The 19049-nt window shown below is 38.6% G+C and overlaps 1 protein-coding gene across 3 annotated transcripts in view; it reads right to left on the minus strand.

Moving 5' to 3' along the window:
* The window catches only part of LOC308665192 (uncharacterized protein), a 375212-nt gene extending 358743 nt beyond the window's left edge, over positions 1-16469 (minus strand). The window contains exon 1 of one of the 3 annotated variants that reach the window (XM_081322901.1): positions 16134-16469. In XM_081322901.1, the coding sequence (XP_081179027.1) occupies positions 16134-16194 (61 nt within the window). In that variant the 5' untranslated portion in view covers positions 16195-16469. The remainder of the gene's footprint in view (positions 1-16133) is intronic. The other 2 variants (XM_081322900.1, XM_081322902.1) reach the window with 2 other exon arrangements.
* Between the last annotated feature and the right edge of the window lie 2580 nt (positions 16470-19049).

The raw sequence follows: 19049 nt of genomic DNA on the forward strand, positions 1-19049 counted from the left end.
TCTACAACTCAGGGATTTAATATGGGGTAGCCTTCAGGCCGAAATGTAAGAAAAAAGACAAAGAAAGCAAGTTATTCGCACCATTTAACCTAGCAGCATTTTGAGTACCGCGCAGAAGCTATACATAAAGACAAACAGATACATGGATTTATCAGGCCAACAAAATGACAATTCGCCAAAGGCAAAATGTCCCTGATAAGCAGGGAAATCAGAAACATTTATGAGGCACTACTGTTAGGAAGAAATACCTGCCCTCTAGTATTTTTGGAAGTGAACGTTCAATCTCTATCGGATTTTTAACTTTAAAGAGTGTGTTTCAGCTATCAGAATTTTTGGAAAGCCTGGTCTAAATCACAAAACATTGACATAAAAATTGTGATATCATCAGACCTAAAGTGACTCCTGAACTTCTGGAATTTCTTTCATCAATGGTGGCAATATGTAAGTTTTCTGAAGGAAATTAGCTATGTCATTGCAGCTGTTCTTTCTATCTCTCAGCTTTAAATGGGTTCAATAAGGCCTTGATGCCCTTGAACCATAATGTATCTGTGTTGAATTTTAATTTTAAAGGGATTATCAAGGAAATCTATTCTGTCAATTCCCTTTGAAAAAAGTGGTAGAACACTTTTGACCAATTACCTATGAATGGTGCATTAAATTAAAACAGCGGAAATACCCAAATATTTTAACTAGGAGTTGAGAATGGGAATCAAAGAGGATTCAGCCTGATGTAATCGCCAGCAATATAATATGGCACATTATACAAAAAACAAAAAAACAACCCTCCCACCCTAAGTAATTTTCCAATTTAGGCTTTTTTGGACAAATCACTCCACAGTGATTTCAGTTTACTTTTTCCTAATCAAATGAGAATGACCATCTGATAGAGGAATCGATGGGACTTCCATGTGTGTGTGTGTGTGTGTGTGTGTGTGTGTGTGTGTGTGTATGTGTGTGTGTCAGGGTAATCAGAAAGACAGAAGACAGGATTGCAATTAAAGCTCTACTCTTGTATCACAACACTCCATTTGCCATCTTGCCAATGTTGACCTCCCACTGGTGTCTGCTAACTGAGCAACGTCCAAGGTTTTGGTTATAACACACAAGACTCCACACTACTCAATACCAGAATACCCCCTAATTGCCATCTAATTGACTTCAGTCTGAAACGTGTCTGCTCAGTCACTAGATGATCAATGGAGGCCCTGTTTCAAGAACCAAGAGCCAGGGGATGTCATTTAGAGCTGTTTGTAGGCAGTCTTCTGGTGGATCTCTGAAATGCTCTACCTCAGGGATGTCAAACTCGCTGCGTTATGTGATGTGTCATATCGCAACTTTTTCCCCCTTGCCAGAGCTGGGGTGGGCGCAGCTTCTGCATGACACGTTTGGCCCGCAGGCCGACAGTTTGACCTCCTTTGCTCTACCCACTGAAATTCAGTAAGTACAGTACGGTACATAGTATGATCTCTTTGTGGTGGTTGTGGAAAATTCAACGGTTTGTCTAAAGCAGGGGTAGGCAACCTTGGCTCTTTTATGACTCATGGACTTCAACTCCCAGAATTCTTGAGCCAGTCCACAAGTTAATAAAAGAGCCAAGGTTGCCTACCCATGGTCTAAAGAATATATTTTCAGCATACTACTACAATTTTTAATCTCCTTATGTTTGATGGAATGTAGATCTACTCTAGGAATAGGGGAAAAGAAGAAACCAACCATTACAGAAGGAATTTCAGAAAAAGAGAAAATTCAGTCCTCTTGAGAGAAGAAAGTTCTGAAAAACAGCTCAAAATAACGCTGCCTTGTTTTTGTTAGCTAAAAATTGGGATGAGAAACTCTGCTTTGAAGATTATGTTATAATACTTGAACAATAAAGATCATTATTCTTGATAGCCTGGCTGTTTCTGCTTCTTGAGCTGGCCTACCCCGAAGGGCTGACATCACCTTGTGGTTTGTTTGTTTTTAATGACTATTGCCATAAATTATGATAATGTATTGTTTATAATGTATTTTGCTGCTGTTTTCATTGCAAACCATTTCGGGTTGCTTCAGCACAGGAAGCAATCTATTAATATCTCACATAAATAATTAAATGAATTCATTACAATCATGCCAGATCTTCTGGGGGAAAAAAAACACAAATATTTATTTCCTCTTCAAGTTCTCTCCCACAAACCTATTTGGCCACTGCTATAACCATATATTAACAAAATATCAGAAAAACACGTTTATAATTTGTGCTTCATGCTGTCTGCATCAGAATTTTGCCAAAGATAACCAGCAAAATTAATTTACAAATCCTTCTGTTCCTCACTTAGCCATTGCTCAAAAAAGTACGGTAACTCCCGAGTTCTACAGTACCAAGGAATAACCAGCCCTAAAACTTTGAACGGGAAGCAACTGTAACTAATTTAACATTTTTATCACTATCAACTTGGTTTTTCCCTTAATTGGCTGCAAAACAACTTTGTTTCCAACAATAGGTGGAAAACACTCCACCTATTCTCTATTATTAAATCTGGCATAAGATGAAGAGACCCAAAGACATCCTAGGTTGGGGGGAGGGAAACCAATTGAATTGTGAGAGTAATAACTTAAAGGAAATGTACTAATTTCAGATGTTCTGTTCAGTATTTTTCTGCAGAAGAGTAGGATTGCACTTTGGAAAACGGGGTAAGAGTATGTACCAAAGGATTGAGATTCCCCAAGCCTTAGAGGTAACTAGCTAAGCTACCTCCCTCTTTTTAATGTAGTTTACTATTTTCAAATGAAGACAAGGGATGCTATAAAGTAGAAATCATCATGAAAGAATTAGAAATAATAAGCAAAACAGCAAAGGAACAGTAAAATTTGCATATTTAAAGTTTTGCTGTTTTCATTGACATAATTAAACCCACATCTTACTTTTCTGAATTAACTGCAAAGTTTATAATCTATTAAAATTATAAAATAAAACGTTGACAAAATCATGAGGGCCAATTTTATTTATATTTTAATATACCAATATAATAACATGGTCATGAAAACCATCGGCAATGGGGGGGGGTCAGAATATAATTCCTTCACCTTAGGCTCCTCATCCTTAAAGAATTGTTTTCTTCGTCGCTGCAATGCAATATAAATGAAAGTAAATCCCTTGGAATAAGTCCATTCAAATAGCAAATACTTCATTAATTTAGATTAATTTAGATAAATATAAGTATGAAGCCAAATATAAATTTGAATACAAATATAAATTTAGAATATGAATATGGTTTCAAACACAAATATAAGCTTTCCAGAAATAGTCAAATGTAGTATTACTGTGGAAAGAAAATAATGCAAAATTGAATACAAAAGACCTTAATACCTCCCCTATTCACAATGGCCCACTCGTGGAAAGGGAAACTGATTTCAAAAGCTTATTCTAGAAAGAACTAATTCTAAAGAATATCATGCAACACAGTAAAACGTAGAGCTGTGCAAATCCTTCAAAGTACATGTAAAGCCAATATCTTTGACTCATTAAAGCATCTGGGTCTTTTACCACTCACACATGGCTACTTTATGAACTGCTCCCTGCTTTTGCTGCATCTCTGCACATGTCCAGCCAGTGACATGTCGAAACACCTGAGAGCAACTTTCAAAACAGTTGTATGAGTCTGGAAAGATTCCCATAAAAATTGTTTCTGATGTATTCCTGCACTTTCCATTGTGCCACTTCCTTAGTATTTGGAAAGACCTAGGAAATAGTTGATGGTATCAGAGTGGGACGCGGTGGCTCAGTGGGTTAGGACGCTGAGCTTGTCGATCAGAAGATCGGCAGTTTGGCGGGTCGAATCCTGAGTGCCACGTAGCAGAGTAAGTGCCTGTTACTCGTCCCAGCTTCTGCCAACCTAGCAGTTCGAAAGCACGTAAAAATGTAAGTAGAAAAATAGGGACCACTAAGGTGGGAAGGTAACAGCATTCCGTGCGCCTTTGGCATCTAGTCATGCCGGCCACATGACCACGGAGACGTCCTCGGACAGGCGCTGGCTCTTCGGCTTTGAAACGGAGATGGAAACGACTAGCACGCATGTGCGGGGGAACCCTTACCTTTATCAGAGTGGGGTGCAAAGAAAACAATAAAAATAAGCTACTAAAGAAATGGATATAAAAGTTACATTCTGGGATAAAGTATTCAGAAAATACAGTAGCATAATTGATGAACATGCATGAAAACATTGTTCTTTTATAGCATGCAGCTAAACCACAATATAAAAAGCTATAGGTCAGAAAAATGTGAGGCTTTGATAGACATGTATTTAAAAAGGCATTCAGAAAGACATGTTTTGAATAATTCCTCACAGACTGAAAATTAAGGAGCTAGGATTATAGTTGGGCAAAGATCCAAAGGCACATGAAAAAACAATTCAGAAGATATGCACTGGACCTTTGACAAAGTTGTTTGAATTTATTAGGCAGCAGAAATAGTAGTAGAACTTTACTAGACTACAAATTGTAGGATGTAAAACATAAACAATGCAGCAAGCATCCAGCAAGTATAGAGACATGCAAGGGACATAAAGCGAAGAAAGAAAAGAGCATTTTGTAGAATAATTCAAGGGATGAGGCTGCACATTAAAGTACACCATAGTGCTAGAAATGTGAAATCAAAATATATACAAGGACAATGTCTTGTATTAGGAAATTGGTGCCAAATGACTTAAGGATCTGTCAAAGCGTCAAGCAAAATTATGAAGGAAAAGATTATTTCAGTCTCCAAAAGATTTTTTTTTGTATATGAAATCCCAGGGAAAGTTGCAGCTGCTTTAAGGAGTTATACATAAGTGCTACATTTGCACTCCAATGTGTTTTAAAGCGCTTTTTGGAAATCAGACTGCAGAGCCCTAAAATAGGACCAACATCCAAATTAATAAAGAGAGGAAATCTATGTAATCCTATGCAAATAAAGTCTGCTGCAAGTTGAATCATCAGTTCAGTCTGGACAATTAATTTGATTCAAACGAATGAACTGATTTCAAAAGCCACATCAATTTGGCCTATTGATTTGATTCTGAGTGATCACTGGTATGTTTCAAACCATTGGGTGTTGTACATGCACAAATCAGTGAATCAGTTCAGAGACATCAAAAGAATCAGTCAGATTTAATCAAATGGCCAGTGAAGATACAAATCAGCTATTTTCTTAGTGAGAGGTTCAAGACTTTGTCTCTGAAAAAATAAGAAAAAAAATAATGATTAGATTCATGTACTAGAGACTAATGGAAAGGATATCAGGTTTTTTTATACATACACATACAAATAAAACCATAGGTTCACATATAAATGTGTTAGAGATATATAGTAATAGGTTGATGCATTAAAGCAACACTGAGGTACACTGAAGAGAAAGGGGGACCTTTTAAAATGATAGAGAAGGTAACTTATGTTAAAGGAATTTGCAGATTGAAGGTTAAACTTTTAAATCAGAGTGAAATTATAACTTTTGAAATAGGCTTAGGGAACACTACACCAAAATGCAATGAGCATAATTCCGTGCAACCCACATACAAGTTCTGCAGTCCTCCAGTGCAACCCACGTACAAGTTCCGCAGTCCTCCAGTATATATGAAGGTAAAGTCTAACCCAAGTTCATTGTCCATCCTGCTGACAACTTTGAACATTTGATTGGTTGCTAAGTCATGGTTCTTCCTGATTTTAAAAGATCTGATTGATCTGATGTTATTAGGCTTGAAACCAGGCACTTTCCTCAAAGTCTCTATTTATGATTACAGGCTGAAGGGGCAGCAGAAGTAGGCAAAAATCAAAAGCTTAAAAACCAGATGTGAATTAGGAATGACTTCACAAAAGCGGCAGACGTGCCTCAATCATTTTTTAGAAAGTCTCAGTGAAAGTAATAGCCACCAGCTGTAGCTGTCCCCAGCTCTGAAATTCAGGATTATTAATTCCCTTTGGGGGAGGATTCTACATTTTTTAATATTTGCCTAGAACAGACATGTCAAACTCGCGACATCACATGACGTCGCGCAACGTATCAGGATGATTTTGCCATTGCCAGCAATGGGGTGGGCGTGGCAATGGGGTGGGCATGGGCTGGCAGTTTGACACCCCTGGCCCAGAACATTTTCAGCAATTTTAAGATATGTGAACTACAATTCCCAGAATTCCCCAGCCAACATGAGCAACATTAGGAACAATGGTTACATAATACTAGAATCTCGCATCTAGCACAGTATTTAACTATGCTATTATGCAACAATATGAGATTAGTTCAGGGACTCCTAATCCCTGGTGAGTGATTACTAGAGTGGAACCATCTAATATGGCTTCTCATCCAGCCTTCTCTTTCACAAAAATAATTTAATTTAAATTTGGCAATCCTGGTGGTAGAACCAGATTTTCACAAGGCAGAGGGAGAAAAATGGTGGGAATCTTTCCCAGAAGCACATCTTCAGCTTTCCTTTTCTGAAGACAAAGACTTGAGGGGTATCATTTTAAATCTGGCACTACCCAGACAAACACAAGAGTGAAGGGGGAAAAACAGGGAAGTAGAATTAAGATTAGGACATTTTTTTAAAAAAAATTCCATTTATATCCCGCCCTTCTCCGAAGACTCAGGGCGGCTTACAAGCTTAGCAGTAGCCTTCATTCTATGTATATGCCTGCTTATTAGGGCTTTCACACACACCCCAAGCGGCATTATTACAAAGTCAGCTTAATTGCCCCCAACAATCTGGGTCCTCATTTTACCTACCTCGGAAGGATGGAAGGCTGAGTCAACCTTGAGCCTGGTGGGATGCGAACCTGCACTAATTGCAGGCAGCTGGTGTTACTTAAGGAGGCATTAGCCCACTGCTCCACCAAGGCTCTGTAGGACATCATGGGGAAGGCTTGTGAAACAGGGAATTCTATTGTCGAAGCACCAAAATGGCTAGACATTCAAAATTAAACTAAATCAATATTATTTTGCATTTAGAATTAATTAATTAAACAATTAAAACAAATGGCTGCCTCAAGTTAGAAAACAAAAGGGGAGAAATACACATCTGTATTAGCCTTCACCAGGTAGTCTGATGAGTAGATAGCTCCTTATATCTAATACTTGTCGTGACACTTCCCTACCCATAATATCATTGAGGTCCAGGCCTTCTTGTTTAAGGAGCAAAATAGTATGTTCAAACATCTAATATACTGTTATGATAACAGAAGCTAAATAAGAAATGGCACAATGCCATAGTCACAGTGCCACAGTACATTGTCTTGCTCAGGTTATCAGGTCCAAAACCAAGAATGATACATGTTGATTCTCCCAAGCTGAATTTTTTTATTATTTCACACTTAAGACAAAATTTTGCCAAACTGAGCACTCTGCTATATGCATCTACAATATACTCTGTGAACCTATTAGGCAGGTGCTGTCTTCACTCTGTCACACATAATATCTGGATAGAGTTTCCTCCTGATCATCTGGAATGCACCCCCTTCCCGCCTGGGAATTCACTTCCTTACTATTCCATTATATTAAATTAATAATTCCTTCATATCACAGTACAAAGTACTTATTTTGACTCTGGTGTTTATATGGAAAGAAGCCCAACTGAATTGCTTCTCTCTGCTTCCAATCCTACTGGTCCTTTGAGGAGTCTTGCTTTGAATGATGTTTTAATCATCAATTAAAATGCTAGTTCATTTTATTCAGTCAGGGTTTTGTTTTTTTACAACTTAGTTAAAGCTTCAAAGAGGACTATTTTAAACCCATTTGACTTGTGGGTTTGTAGAGAAAGCAAATAGGAAATATTATGGGAATGTTCCCCACTGAGGGAACTGGTCACCTGATCAGCTTATATATTATTCTGGGGAAAAACACTGTCAATCATTCAGTAAATAAGATTTACACATATTACATCATGGTTCCTTTAGCTGTGGTTTAACAAATAAAACTAATTCATGTACATATTAAACTACAAACAAAAGCTGTTAGATTCACACATTATATGAAAACATATGATTGTTGCTTTAATTTAATTTGAGTATTATATGTAGGGCTCTAGATCTGGTCTGCAAACATCCAGACAACTGGATGGAAACAAAGGATATCTCTGTTTCTGGTGGTGATCCATATTTTTGCAGGTTAGATTTGAAAGCCCTAGTTATGTGAACCTCACCACAAATAAATGAAATATTGGTAGGTTGACATATTTAACTGGAAAAAAAGAAGTTATCTATCTGCTATTTAGTCACTTAGCTACTGTATATATTTAAAGCACACAGATGCCAACAGAGCTGTGTAATAATAGTTGCTTGTATCACTTGAAGAGAAGTAAAGTCCTGAAACGTAAGTTGAGACTAATATATTTTTGACATAAAAAAGATTTTTAAAGGGTACACAGAGTGAGGCATCAAAATTGCACTGAAATCTTAGAAGAGCTGGAATATGGTTTAGATTTTCAAGTCTTACAGATTAACCTAGGATCATGATGCTAATTTCAGATGTAAGTTCATTAAAATAGTTTTTATTGAGTGATATATTTGAATCAAGGACCTTTTAAAGTCTCAAATGAAAAATCCAAATGGCTCTTGAATTCATAGTTTGACTTCACGCTGCAGCACAACTTGTAGTTAGTATATTTTATTAAATCTGCTTCTTTACAGAACTCTACCTTTCATAAACAATTAATTTTATACAACCTTCTACTGATATATTTATAGAACAGAATTTAAAAGCACATGCATTGCAGTGTCACCTGCCCATTGAAAAGAAGTACTAGAGATGGCTTATCATTCTTTTTTTTTTTTTGACAGGGTGGATACATTTTGAGAATGATTGATTTACAAGTGCAGAGCTCATACTGAGTGGCTGAAATCTGGGCTGAAATTCCAAATTATAAGCAGAAAAATATGGGGAAAGAGAAGTGACAAGCGATTTCTTTTCTCATATCTGATGAGGAAAGGAAGAATGGAAACAGGTAAGAATTAGGAAAGAAATCACCAAGCCTGTTGAGTTACTTGAGGCAAATTTGAATTAAAAAACAAAAACAAAATTCCAGCATTCAGGAATTTAAATAGGCCTCTCTATTTTTATTCTAGCCAATCATCTGATCTGAGAGTTAGGAAGAATCAATTTAACAAGTAGCATATTTAATCTGAATCACTTATCCGTTCACAGGGATAATGGGGAACAGAAGCAACATTTGAGCTTCGGTTACCATAACCAGGGTCCTATAAATTATTAGCAGAATTCTGATAGCTTGAGGGTATGTGATTAACAGAGAATGTTATTTGCTCTAATCATTCCTTTTTCAGAATATGAAGGAAGGGTTGCAGTCCTTATTGCAGTTACTACAATAATATTTATGGAAGGAGAAATATACCAGAGCCATCCAGTATTATGGTGGATCATATTCATCAGCTTAAATCACAAAAGGCTGTCAAAATACACTGCGTACAGCTTGTTAGTTCCTCTGCAGCACAAAGCTTTTATTGAATCCACTACTCAAGTATTTTAGATGCATGCCTCATGTATGTTCTTAGATGACAGGACAATGGCCTCCATATCATGGGCAATTCTGGCGACTAGAAAATACTTCAGGAGTCAACAGTAGTTAAAAATAAATAACTAAAGACCCCCGTCATAATCCAAATGGAACCCAGTTCTCTATCTAAATCAGGGCTTTTCAACCAGTGGTACCACCTGTGGTACATTGGCTCCTGGCAGGTGGTACGCGACATCCTAGAAAAGTGGTAGTGGGGGAGGGGAATGAGCTGAACCGGTGGCAGCACTGCACAAGCCTGAGCGAGAGATGGCTGGAGCTGCAGGGCTGTCAGGGCTCAGAGAAAGCGCCAGGATAAGTGCCAGGCTCCAGCTGGACCTCGGCACTAATCCTGGCGCTTCTGAGCCCAGAAGAAGCACCGATCAGCTGGAATGTTGCAGCATCTCCAGGGTCTTGTGATTTACATTCAGATGCTTGGCAACCGATTCATATTTATGATGGTCACAGTGTCCCAGGGTCATGTGAAGTGACCAAAACCTGCTGCAACCACCCAGCAGAGGGGGAAAATAAAAACCAAACACCCCCCCCCACCCCACCCCTGCTGCCAATCCTCAACACAAATGCTCACAACAATGAAAACCTTGGATAGAAGGAAGAGCACCGCCGGGCAGGCAGGCAGACAGGTGTCTTGCTCGGCTGTGGCTTGGAGGGCACTTTTTTCAGTGCCATTGTAACTTCGAACAGTCACTAAGCGAACTGTTGTAAGTCGAGGACTACCTGTACTTCATCACTTTTTTCCTTTCTTTTTTTTTTGGTCATCAAGTTTTTGACACCTTGCTAGGTACTCAGATGTTGCCATATTCTAAAAGTGGTACAATGGGTGAAAAGGTTGAAAAGCCCTATCTAATTGACTTGTATAGTTCTCCACTCTGAAGCAGGAGTCAGATAGCGTCATTCCTACTGGGGATGCAGCTTGCTTTTACTGAAGTCAACACTCTTCGTCTGGCCTATTCTGCTTGTAGTATGCTTGAATGAGATGTACTGAGAAATACTGATATAAGAGACCACCTCAGCACCTGTCTTTCCATGCTGTAAGATGCACAGTTGGCTCTCTTCTTGTTCTCTAATATCTAGTTCTCTAGATGCTCACTTGTTCTCTAGTATCTCTGAGATTCTCTCTCTCCCCCCCACCTCTCTCTTTGACATTGGAATTTTTCAACTACTAGGCCTATCACTACTGCAATGTTGGCCCCAAGTTTTGATTGCAACAAATACCTAATGAATACATTTTGACCCGAAATTCCTATAGTATTCTAACTTTAAACTGATGGATTTCATGGATCAAAAGCAAAGGGCACAAGCTGATATTCCTATTCCTTGTCTCTTTCTCCATTTCTATATTGATAAAATAGGGAGAAGCACTGCAGTGTTAGAATTGTTATCTCAAACAGAAATTAATAAAAACATGTGCCAAGTTCTCTTACTAATTGGTTGCAGACAAAAATCAGCACTTGATAGAAACAGGCAAACCTACACTCCCCATCAAGTCATGGCTTGTAAACTCTGAACAAAGAGTGATCAGTAAAAAAAACACTATATAGCTTGTGAAATGTTAATAAAATAAATTAATGCACAAATAAATATTCTTTGTTGGATGAGTTAAGTAGTAAGCATTCCACAAATTCCTCCCTGGCCATATTCTCAGGGGCACTGTGATTTGTGGTGTGTGTATTGGGGTGGGTGGGTGGGAGCATTAGTCATTCCTACCAACCCTCATACGCTGCACAATTGTTATCCCCATGCAGTGTGAGTATAGAGTCTGCAACATACAATGTCACACACTCCTCAAGGAGTAGAAAGTGTTACCAGTGGCCACTCGGAGAATTATTTATGGCTTCTGCTTCATTATTTTAGTATTCATTGCCTTCACCTGTGATGAATATCCAAATAATGCTTGAAAACATCACCACATCACTTTTCTTGTGACATTTATAGCATTCATTTGCTCAGGGAGGGTAAATTTAATCTTCCACAATTACAAGGAAAAGTGATGGCAGCACTTTTCTCATCATCAGGTGCCTTTAGCAAATGAGATTTTCCCACCTACAATCCAGTATGAAACTCCTAATCCTTTAAACGATTCATATCCGAGAACAATCCAGTAAGCCTGAGGTAACACTGCAGGACTGTCAATTAATTCAGAATTTTCCCCATAGAATTTTCATTCCAGAATATTCATTTTGGAAGTAGGTGAAACAGTCTTTTTCCACAGTTTACCTTAAGACATTTATTTCCAGTAGTGATGGTTGAGGATATTGGGAGCTGTAATCCAGGATGTCTGGATTACAGGCCTCATTCTTAAAACCTGTTAAGGATTAGGCCTTAAGATATTTCATTTAAAAAAAAAAAGCTTAAGAAGGCCAGTATTTTCATAAATTCAGCAATGATTCCTTTTTTACTTCAGGCAAAATAGCTTTGGTATATTTGGGTTCCTGAAGCAAAGGATGAGACTTTCCGAATTCCAGGTGTTGGTGTAAGTCAATGGTATTTGGATCTTCAGCCCACCTAAACGAAGCAGCCTAACTTAGCGGAATAGGATACTGTACATCCAAATATCCCATTGTCACTTGTCACTTACATGCAAGAATGGCAAGTGGCTACAGCTTTCTTACCTGCCACTCTAGAATACAGATAGTCTTTGACTTATGTCCAGTCACTTAGCAACCATTCAAAGTTATAACAGATACTCCCAAAGCTACTTATAACCCAGTTTTGAAGATTCAGTATTGGCAACCCCCTCATGGTCATGTGACTACATTTTGGATGCTCAGCAATTGGCTCATACTTATGGCTATTTGCAGCACTCCAAAATTACATAACTGCAGTTTATTATAGCTTTACCAGAAACCAATGTTTACTTACTTTATTGTTGCATAGTAAACAATGGGTTTGCCTAATGACCATAGTGTTTGCTTAACAACTGCCATGTTCACTTAGTAACATGGTGTTTAACAATCATAGGATTCAATTAATGAATGCCACAAAAAAGATCATAAAATCAAGTCCAGTTATATGATGACCTGCTTCACAGCCATCATGACTTACTAGTATAATTGTGGAGCTCTATTACAGCCATAAGACAAGGGCTACCTGTAACCATTTTCTGGGACAGATGCCTCATTCTATTTCATACTAAGGCTAAGCCTGAAACAGAGGCAAACAACGCCAAGAGTAAAAATATACTTCACCCCTATTTTAATTTAAAAAGAATACAGCTGTTCAGTTAAATAACACAGTTGTTGAGGAAATCTGGCTTCCCATGGACTTTGTGTCAAAAGGTCACAAAAGGTGATCACATGATCCCAGGACACTGCAACCATCATTAATAAGAGTCAGTTGTCTAGCATCTGAATTTTGATTATGTGATCATGGGAATGTTTCAATGGCCATGTGAAAAATGGTCAAAAGTCACTTTTTTCAGTGCTTTGAATGGTCACTAAAGGAATGGTTGTAACCTTTATAATGGGTTGCCAAATAGGATATCACAATGCCAATCGATAATAGCTGGATCAATTATTTTGCTTACATATCTTTAAATGACAGCATGCTGTTAATTTCTTATTTTGCCACATGTGTGATTAATCTCAAATAATGTATTATGGTCAAAGGACATATAACTGAAGCATAGCCTGTCAGCGTATTCCACAAAGTATAACATTATCCTAAAAATCGGATTCATGTTTTTATTAATAACAATCTATAGACATACCAAAATGCAGGTGAAACTGACATCTTGTATAATCAGCATTTGTCAATGTTGGATAGTTATTCAGTCATCCCCATTTTTATAAGCATTTTTTAAAAATAAAGCCTATTTTCTATTGTTGTTTCTCTTGTTGTATGACAAGACTATTCCTGTAATTACTATATTCAACAGCTGTATTTTCTTTCTCTGTCTGGCATCCCTAATTTATTGACCTCTAAAACATATTCATTTTTGGGAACTAGAAGCAGTTGCTACAGATCCTATATCTATAATTGTTTGTGTATAAAAATAAATTCTTCTGCAAACACACGTTCACAATTGGAGATACATGATTTTATATATGAAAGAGATACTTGGTGGTATGAAACAAAACCACTATTTTTAACGGTGTAACCAATAGACTACTTTTATTTAAATAAAATAAAATTTAAAAATAAAAATTAAATATGTAGCCTGGAGGAATGTTGTCCATGGGATCGTGATGGGTTGGACACGACTTCGCAACTAACAACAACAGCCATATATCTTATATTCCATAAAACTGGGTGTGTTTCAGAGAATTGCCCATGTTTGAGTACTTGACAGCGTGAACAGGTCCAAAACAGAATTAATATAGCAAAGTTTCATATTCACCTTATAATCATCAATATACTATCCATCTACTTTATGTCTTAACAAGAAATGGACAATTTTCTCAAAATGAAAAAAGGGCAGGATTATGTATTTTAAATTTATTATGAAAGCATGTACGGCCTCCGATCTTGCAATCAACTCTGGACACTACACAAGCACCAAAACCATTCGTACACAACCAGTTTGGTAAAGTGGTTAAGGCATTGGCCTATAAACCAAGAGTCCCGCCTTATGCATGAAAGCCGGTTGAATGACTTTGGGCCAGTCACACCTTCTCTCTCAGCTATGTTGTTGTGGGGAAAAAGAGGAAGAGGAAAGCCTACGTTTGCTGCCTTGAATGACTTTAAAAATAATAAAGGCAGAATTAAAAAAATCTAATAAAAAGAAAACTGGAGAAAAAATAAAGATGCCAGGTAAAAAGTCCTAAATCAAACAAAACAAATGCAAACGGGCTCCATTATTGGAACATCCAGGCCACAAGGCCTGAGGAAATACAATGTGGTAGCAAACATTTTCCTTACAAATGTGACGTGCAACTGTCGCCCACTGATATTTCTCCTGTGCCTTTGACACCTCACCTAATAGCTATTCTGATACAGCTCTCTTGACTTTTCTTTTCTGTATACTAGTTCCTGAGTTCTTCTTCCTTGAAGTGCCATAGTTCCTCCTTCCCCCTCACTGGTAATGAGAATGCTCAAAACAATATTTTACCAAAGGCATCTGACTCAATCACTTAATCTGGAGAAAGTTAAACTTTTCAGTATTTCCATTCCAAGGGAAGCAAGAAGACATAAAGAAAAGTATACATGCAAGAAAGGGGGAACCTTCACAGTGGTCAACAGACAGGAGTAGTAAAAACATTAGCTAAGTGACAAATGGAAAGGGGCAGAGTAATTTTCTGAAGCTTTTTTACTTTCTGCGAGGGGGATCTAAAAGGTTAAGAGGTTGCTGCCACATGGATGAACCCCCCCCCATTTTTATCTGACTCAACACACGTGACCAGTGGTGGAATTCAAATATGTGATCAACCGGTTCTCTGTGTGGATGCTGTTTCCGGAAGTTCATTCTGGGCCTGGGCAGCAAAAAATTAGCTACTGGTTCTGCTGAAGTGGTGCGAACTGGCTAAATCCCACCACTGCATGTGACACATGTAAAACAGAGGTGGGGCTTCAGTCACACAATGTGTAAAATGGTTCTGTTTAGCCCAAGAATCATAATATTTGGCCCTTATACTACCATTCCATGTTTGGAATGTGAAATATAAATTTTCTATCTGCAGTGCAAAACTCTGCTATATAAAAGTTGGGAATATTTTAATTGGGATTTCTGTCCTGACCAAGGGATTAAAATACATGGGCTTGATTCATTAGACTATAGATATTCAGATCAAAAGGTAGTCACGCTAAAATCAGAAGGGCCCAATATACTAAATGGTAATTTTCTTAAAGAAATATACTTGTACCAAAATAAGAAACACTTCACCTGATCTTTAGTTTCCAAGACTTCAGCTCTTGCACATCTATTGTAAAATTCCTGTGGTCTTGCCATAAAACCATTACTCAATCTGGTACCCTTAAAGGTGTTTGGGTTATAGATACGAAACAGCTGAAATTTCTGGAGCTACAATCCAAATGTATCTGAAGAACAGTGTGTTTGGGTAGGCCAATTTAGGTAACAACGTTGAGATTTTTGGGAAATATCATGCAGCACCTTTGCAGTTTCACACTATGCTTTGATTGTACTATAGGAATTTAATGTGCCCTCTAGAATATATCCAATAGTTCCTCACAAGGATGCTTGCATGAAAAATCCAAAGTGGTGAGGAAAGCTTTCTAAACAGTCTCTCCAAACTGATTTCTCTCAGGTACTTGAAGAATACCAGTCTCCTCCAAAACACAATTTGGAAAACAAGATAACAAATTACCAAATATTTTTTTCTTTTTAATCTTCCTAAATGCGAGCGTATAAAGATCAATTTTATCTCATATTTGTGTCTTAGGCCTTGCAACGAGATATGGACTTCCCTGAATGGTTTTCACTTCAGACTATTTTCTGTTAAAACCACGTTTTGCTAACAGTATTTTAAAATGCTGCATGGCTGCAAGTATGTGTGTGTGTGGTTGATTGAGAGGAATATACTTCAAGAACACCAGGCCTACAACCATCATCTCCCTTGCATTCTATCTTTCTCTCCTCTTCCCAAATGCATCCAGGCACAGGACCGAGGCAGTTTTGTGCCTTGGTTACAAAGAAGATATACTTACCTATGTTGATTAAAGGGGTTGAGTCAGAGTACATTTTTAAAGATTCATATTCATTGTCCATTGCCAAGTTCTTTCACTGCTGGTAAATGTCTTTATTATGCTCAGTCTTGTCTCGGCATGTATGGCCTTGGGAAATCATCGGACGTCCTTTCAGCTCTTAGCAGAGCAAGCCCAGTACAATTTCAACAGGAAACCCTTTGCATTGCAGTATCAACACTACGAAGCCACAGTGCAACGTCATCTCTTTTCCTCTTTTCAGATCCTGTCTCCAAACTTTAGAAAGCACACTGTCAACTAGCTGCCGCATTCAACTTTAATAATACACTTGAAAGAGGTGTTTATGTTTATGTAAGTAGTTTACGTTGCCTAGACCAATAGCAATGCGCTTGGGGCTGGGACTGGTGATGATCTCAGTTGGAAACAGGAACTGAAATTACATTTCATTTCAGCTCGTTTTGCCTGTGAACAGCCTGGTTGTCCTTGTGAGTGCCTGACCGTATTGTGTAAGGAAATGCATATAGTTCATTTGGGCTCTTTGGTTAGTTAGCTGCACGTATCTTAATGTATTGGCTTTTTATTTTTGCCAGTTCAAAATAAAACAATACAGAAAATTTCCGTAAGGATCAGCTTGCTTTAACAGAGCAATTAAAAAAACATCTGGAAAGCATTTCCAATCCATCATAAACAGGAAGGAATCTCACTCATGTGACTTCTAACAAAATGATGCAAATTAAATTCCCTGCCAAAATTTACAGTAATCTGTTTCTCTTTCGCTCCCCCCCCCAAGGTGGAGGAAAAGAGGAAAGCGCAACAAGAAGTGGATTACTTCAAACTCAAGAAATAGACTAAGCCCAGGAATTGTTACTTTATTAAATCAGCTTAAGTCATTTTGGGGCACGTCTGGAAATTATATAGGAGCAAAGCACTAAAATGGATTGTATTTCCTTTTTCAGTACTAATCACTTTCCTTCTAAAAGGACTTGTTAGAGAGAAGACAAGTAATTTTATGTCTGCAGTTTGGGCCAATTTTGTCTCTGCGTTGAGCTTCTCCTTTGTACTGCACAAAAACGTGCTTATAAAAAAGGGATACATGTAATATTAGTGATGTCCCTCTAAAAATGATATTAATAGTACAATGAGAATATAGGAAAAAAAGATATAGTGTGTATGTTTCTACAAACAGATATGACTTGCTATAAGTATCTTTTTAAGCAGAAAGAATGGGGCACAAAAAAGAAAATAATTTCATCCATCCAGAGTCTTTGAAGCAATTCACTGTGTGACCTCCATTAATATTCACTCTGTTTAAGAGCTCACTTTTATTTTCTGGTTCTGCAGAAAGTTTATCTCGAATTGGAGTAATGCTAGACTATTATTTCACAGTACTACAGTGCTTGTAGAGAGCTAGTTCTCCACAGGATTCTCTCAATAATTATTTCTTGGATTTTAAGGGAAACGGTGACCCTTACTGTTAGATACTGGGTTCTTCGCTTCAATGACGAGGCGAGTGAGTTCAGCAAAGATCATTGTTTATTACTTGCAGGATCTGAACTGAGAAACAGGGCTGCGTATGCAGCAATTTATACCCTGGCCTCTAGGCGGTGGCCAATAGGTTTAAAGCAACCTATTGCCGCCCTAGATGCAGCCAATGGTGGCGCTGGAGACTGGTTGTCTGAGGAGCTGGGAGCCGTTAGCCAGCTTCCCTGCTTAAGCAATCTTCCAGCGATTAACCCAAGTGGTGTTCTCTTAACAAGACAAAGCCCAATACATTACACCTACAGCTCCTCTGTAGCAACTGTTTGGATTCCTTATTTATTATCTGCTTCTGCACGTGCCCAGAAAGATGCATGCAATGTGGGGATTTATATTAGATTTTTTTAAATTGCACTATTTTTTTATGAATAACTCAAGACGGTAATCATACATACTACTACTTCCTCCTCCTATTTTTCCCCCCACCAATAAAACTTTGAGATAGGTTGGGCTGAGAGGCAGTGACTGGCCCAAGGTCACCTAAATGGCTTTCATACCTAAGGTGGGACTAGAACTCACAGCCTCCTGGTTTCTAGACCAGCAGCTTAATCACACTCCTTTGGGTCACAGAAAAGGGAAATTAGGGCATTTTTACACCTGTTGAATCAGTGATAGGTCAGGATGACATTGAGATTTGGCTTTTGGCTGAAAGAAGTAAATATAAGGACCTGCGGGAGATGAAGCGCCAGAGAAGGGGCCTAGAGAGCATTTGGAGAGCCAGTCGGTCTGAGTCTGACCGAACACAGTTAAGATCCTTTTCTAGATCCTATCTTGTGGCAATGAGGGTGGCAAAGCGCGCCTACTTCACCACCCTCATTGCGTCCGCAGATAATCGCCCGGCCGCCCTATTTAGAGTGGTCCGCTCCCTTTTAAGTCAAGAGACGGGAGAGGACCCCCTACATGGACGGGCTGAGGAATTTAGTAAATATCTGGTGGACAAAATTGCTCAGATTCGGGCTGGTCTGGACTCTGACTGGGCAGTATCTAACGAGAGGAAAACGAAGAAGTTGGCCAAGTACATTTGGGAAGAGTTCGATCCTGTGACTCCGGATGAAGTGGACAAGATCATGGGGAAACTAAGTGCCGCCACATGTTTGTTGGACCCGTGTCCCTCCTGGCTAGTCTATGCTTCTCGGGAGGTTACACGAGTCTGGCTCCTAGCAGTTATCAATGCCTCACTGAGTGAAGGGTACTTCCCTGCTGCCTTGAAAGAGGCGGTGGTAAGGCCCCTCCTCAAGAAACCGGCACTGGACCCAGCTGTTTTAAACAACTTCCGTCCTGTCTCCAACCTTCGCTTCCTTGCGAAGGTCGTTGAGAGCGTGGTGGCACGACAGCTCCCTTTGAACCTGGAGGAAGCTGAATATCTAGATCCGTACCAATCGG

Source organism: Vipera berus, assembly GCF_964194415.1.
Source record: "Vipera berus genome assembly, chromosome: 3".
NCBI lineage: Eukaryota > Metazoa > Chordata > Lepidosauria > Squamata > Viperidae > Vipera > Vipera berus.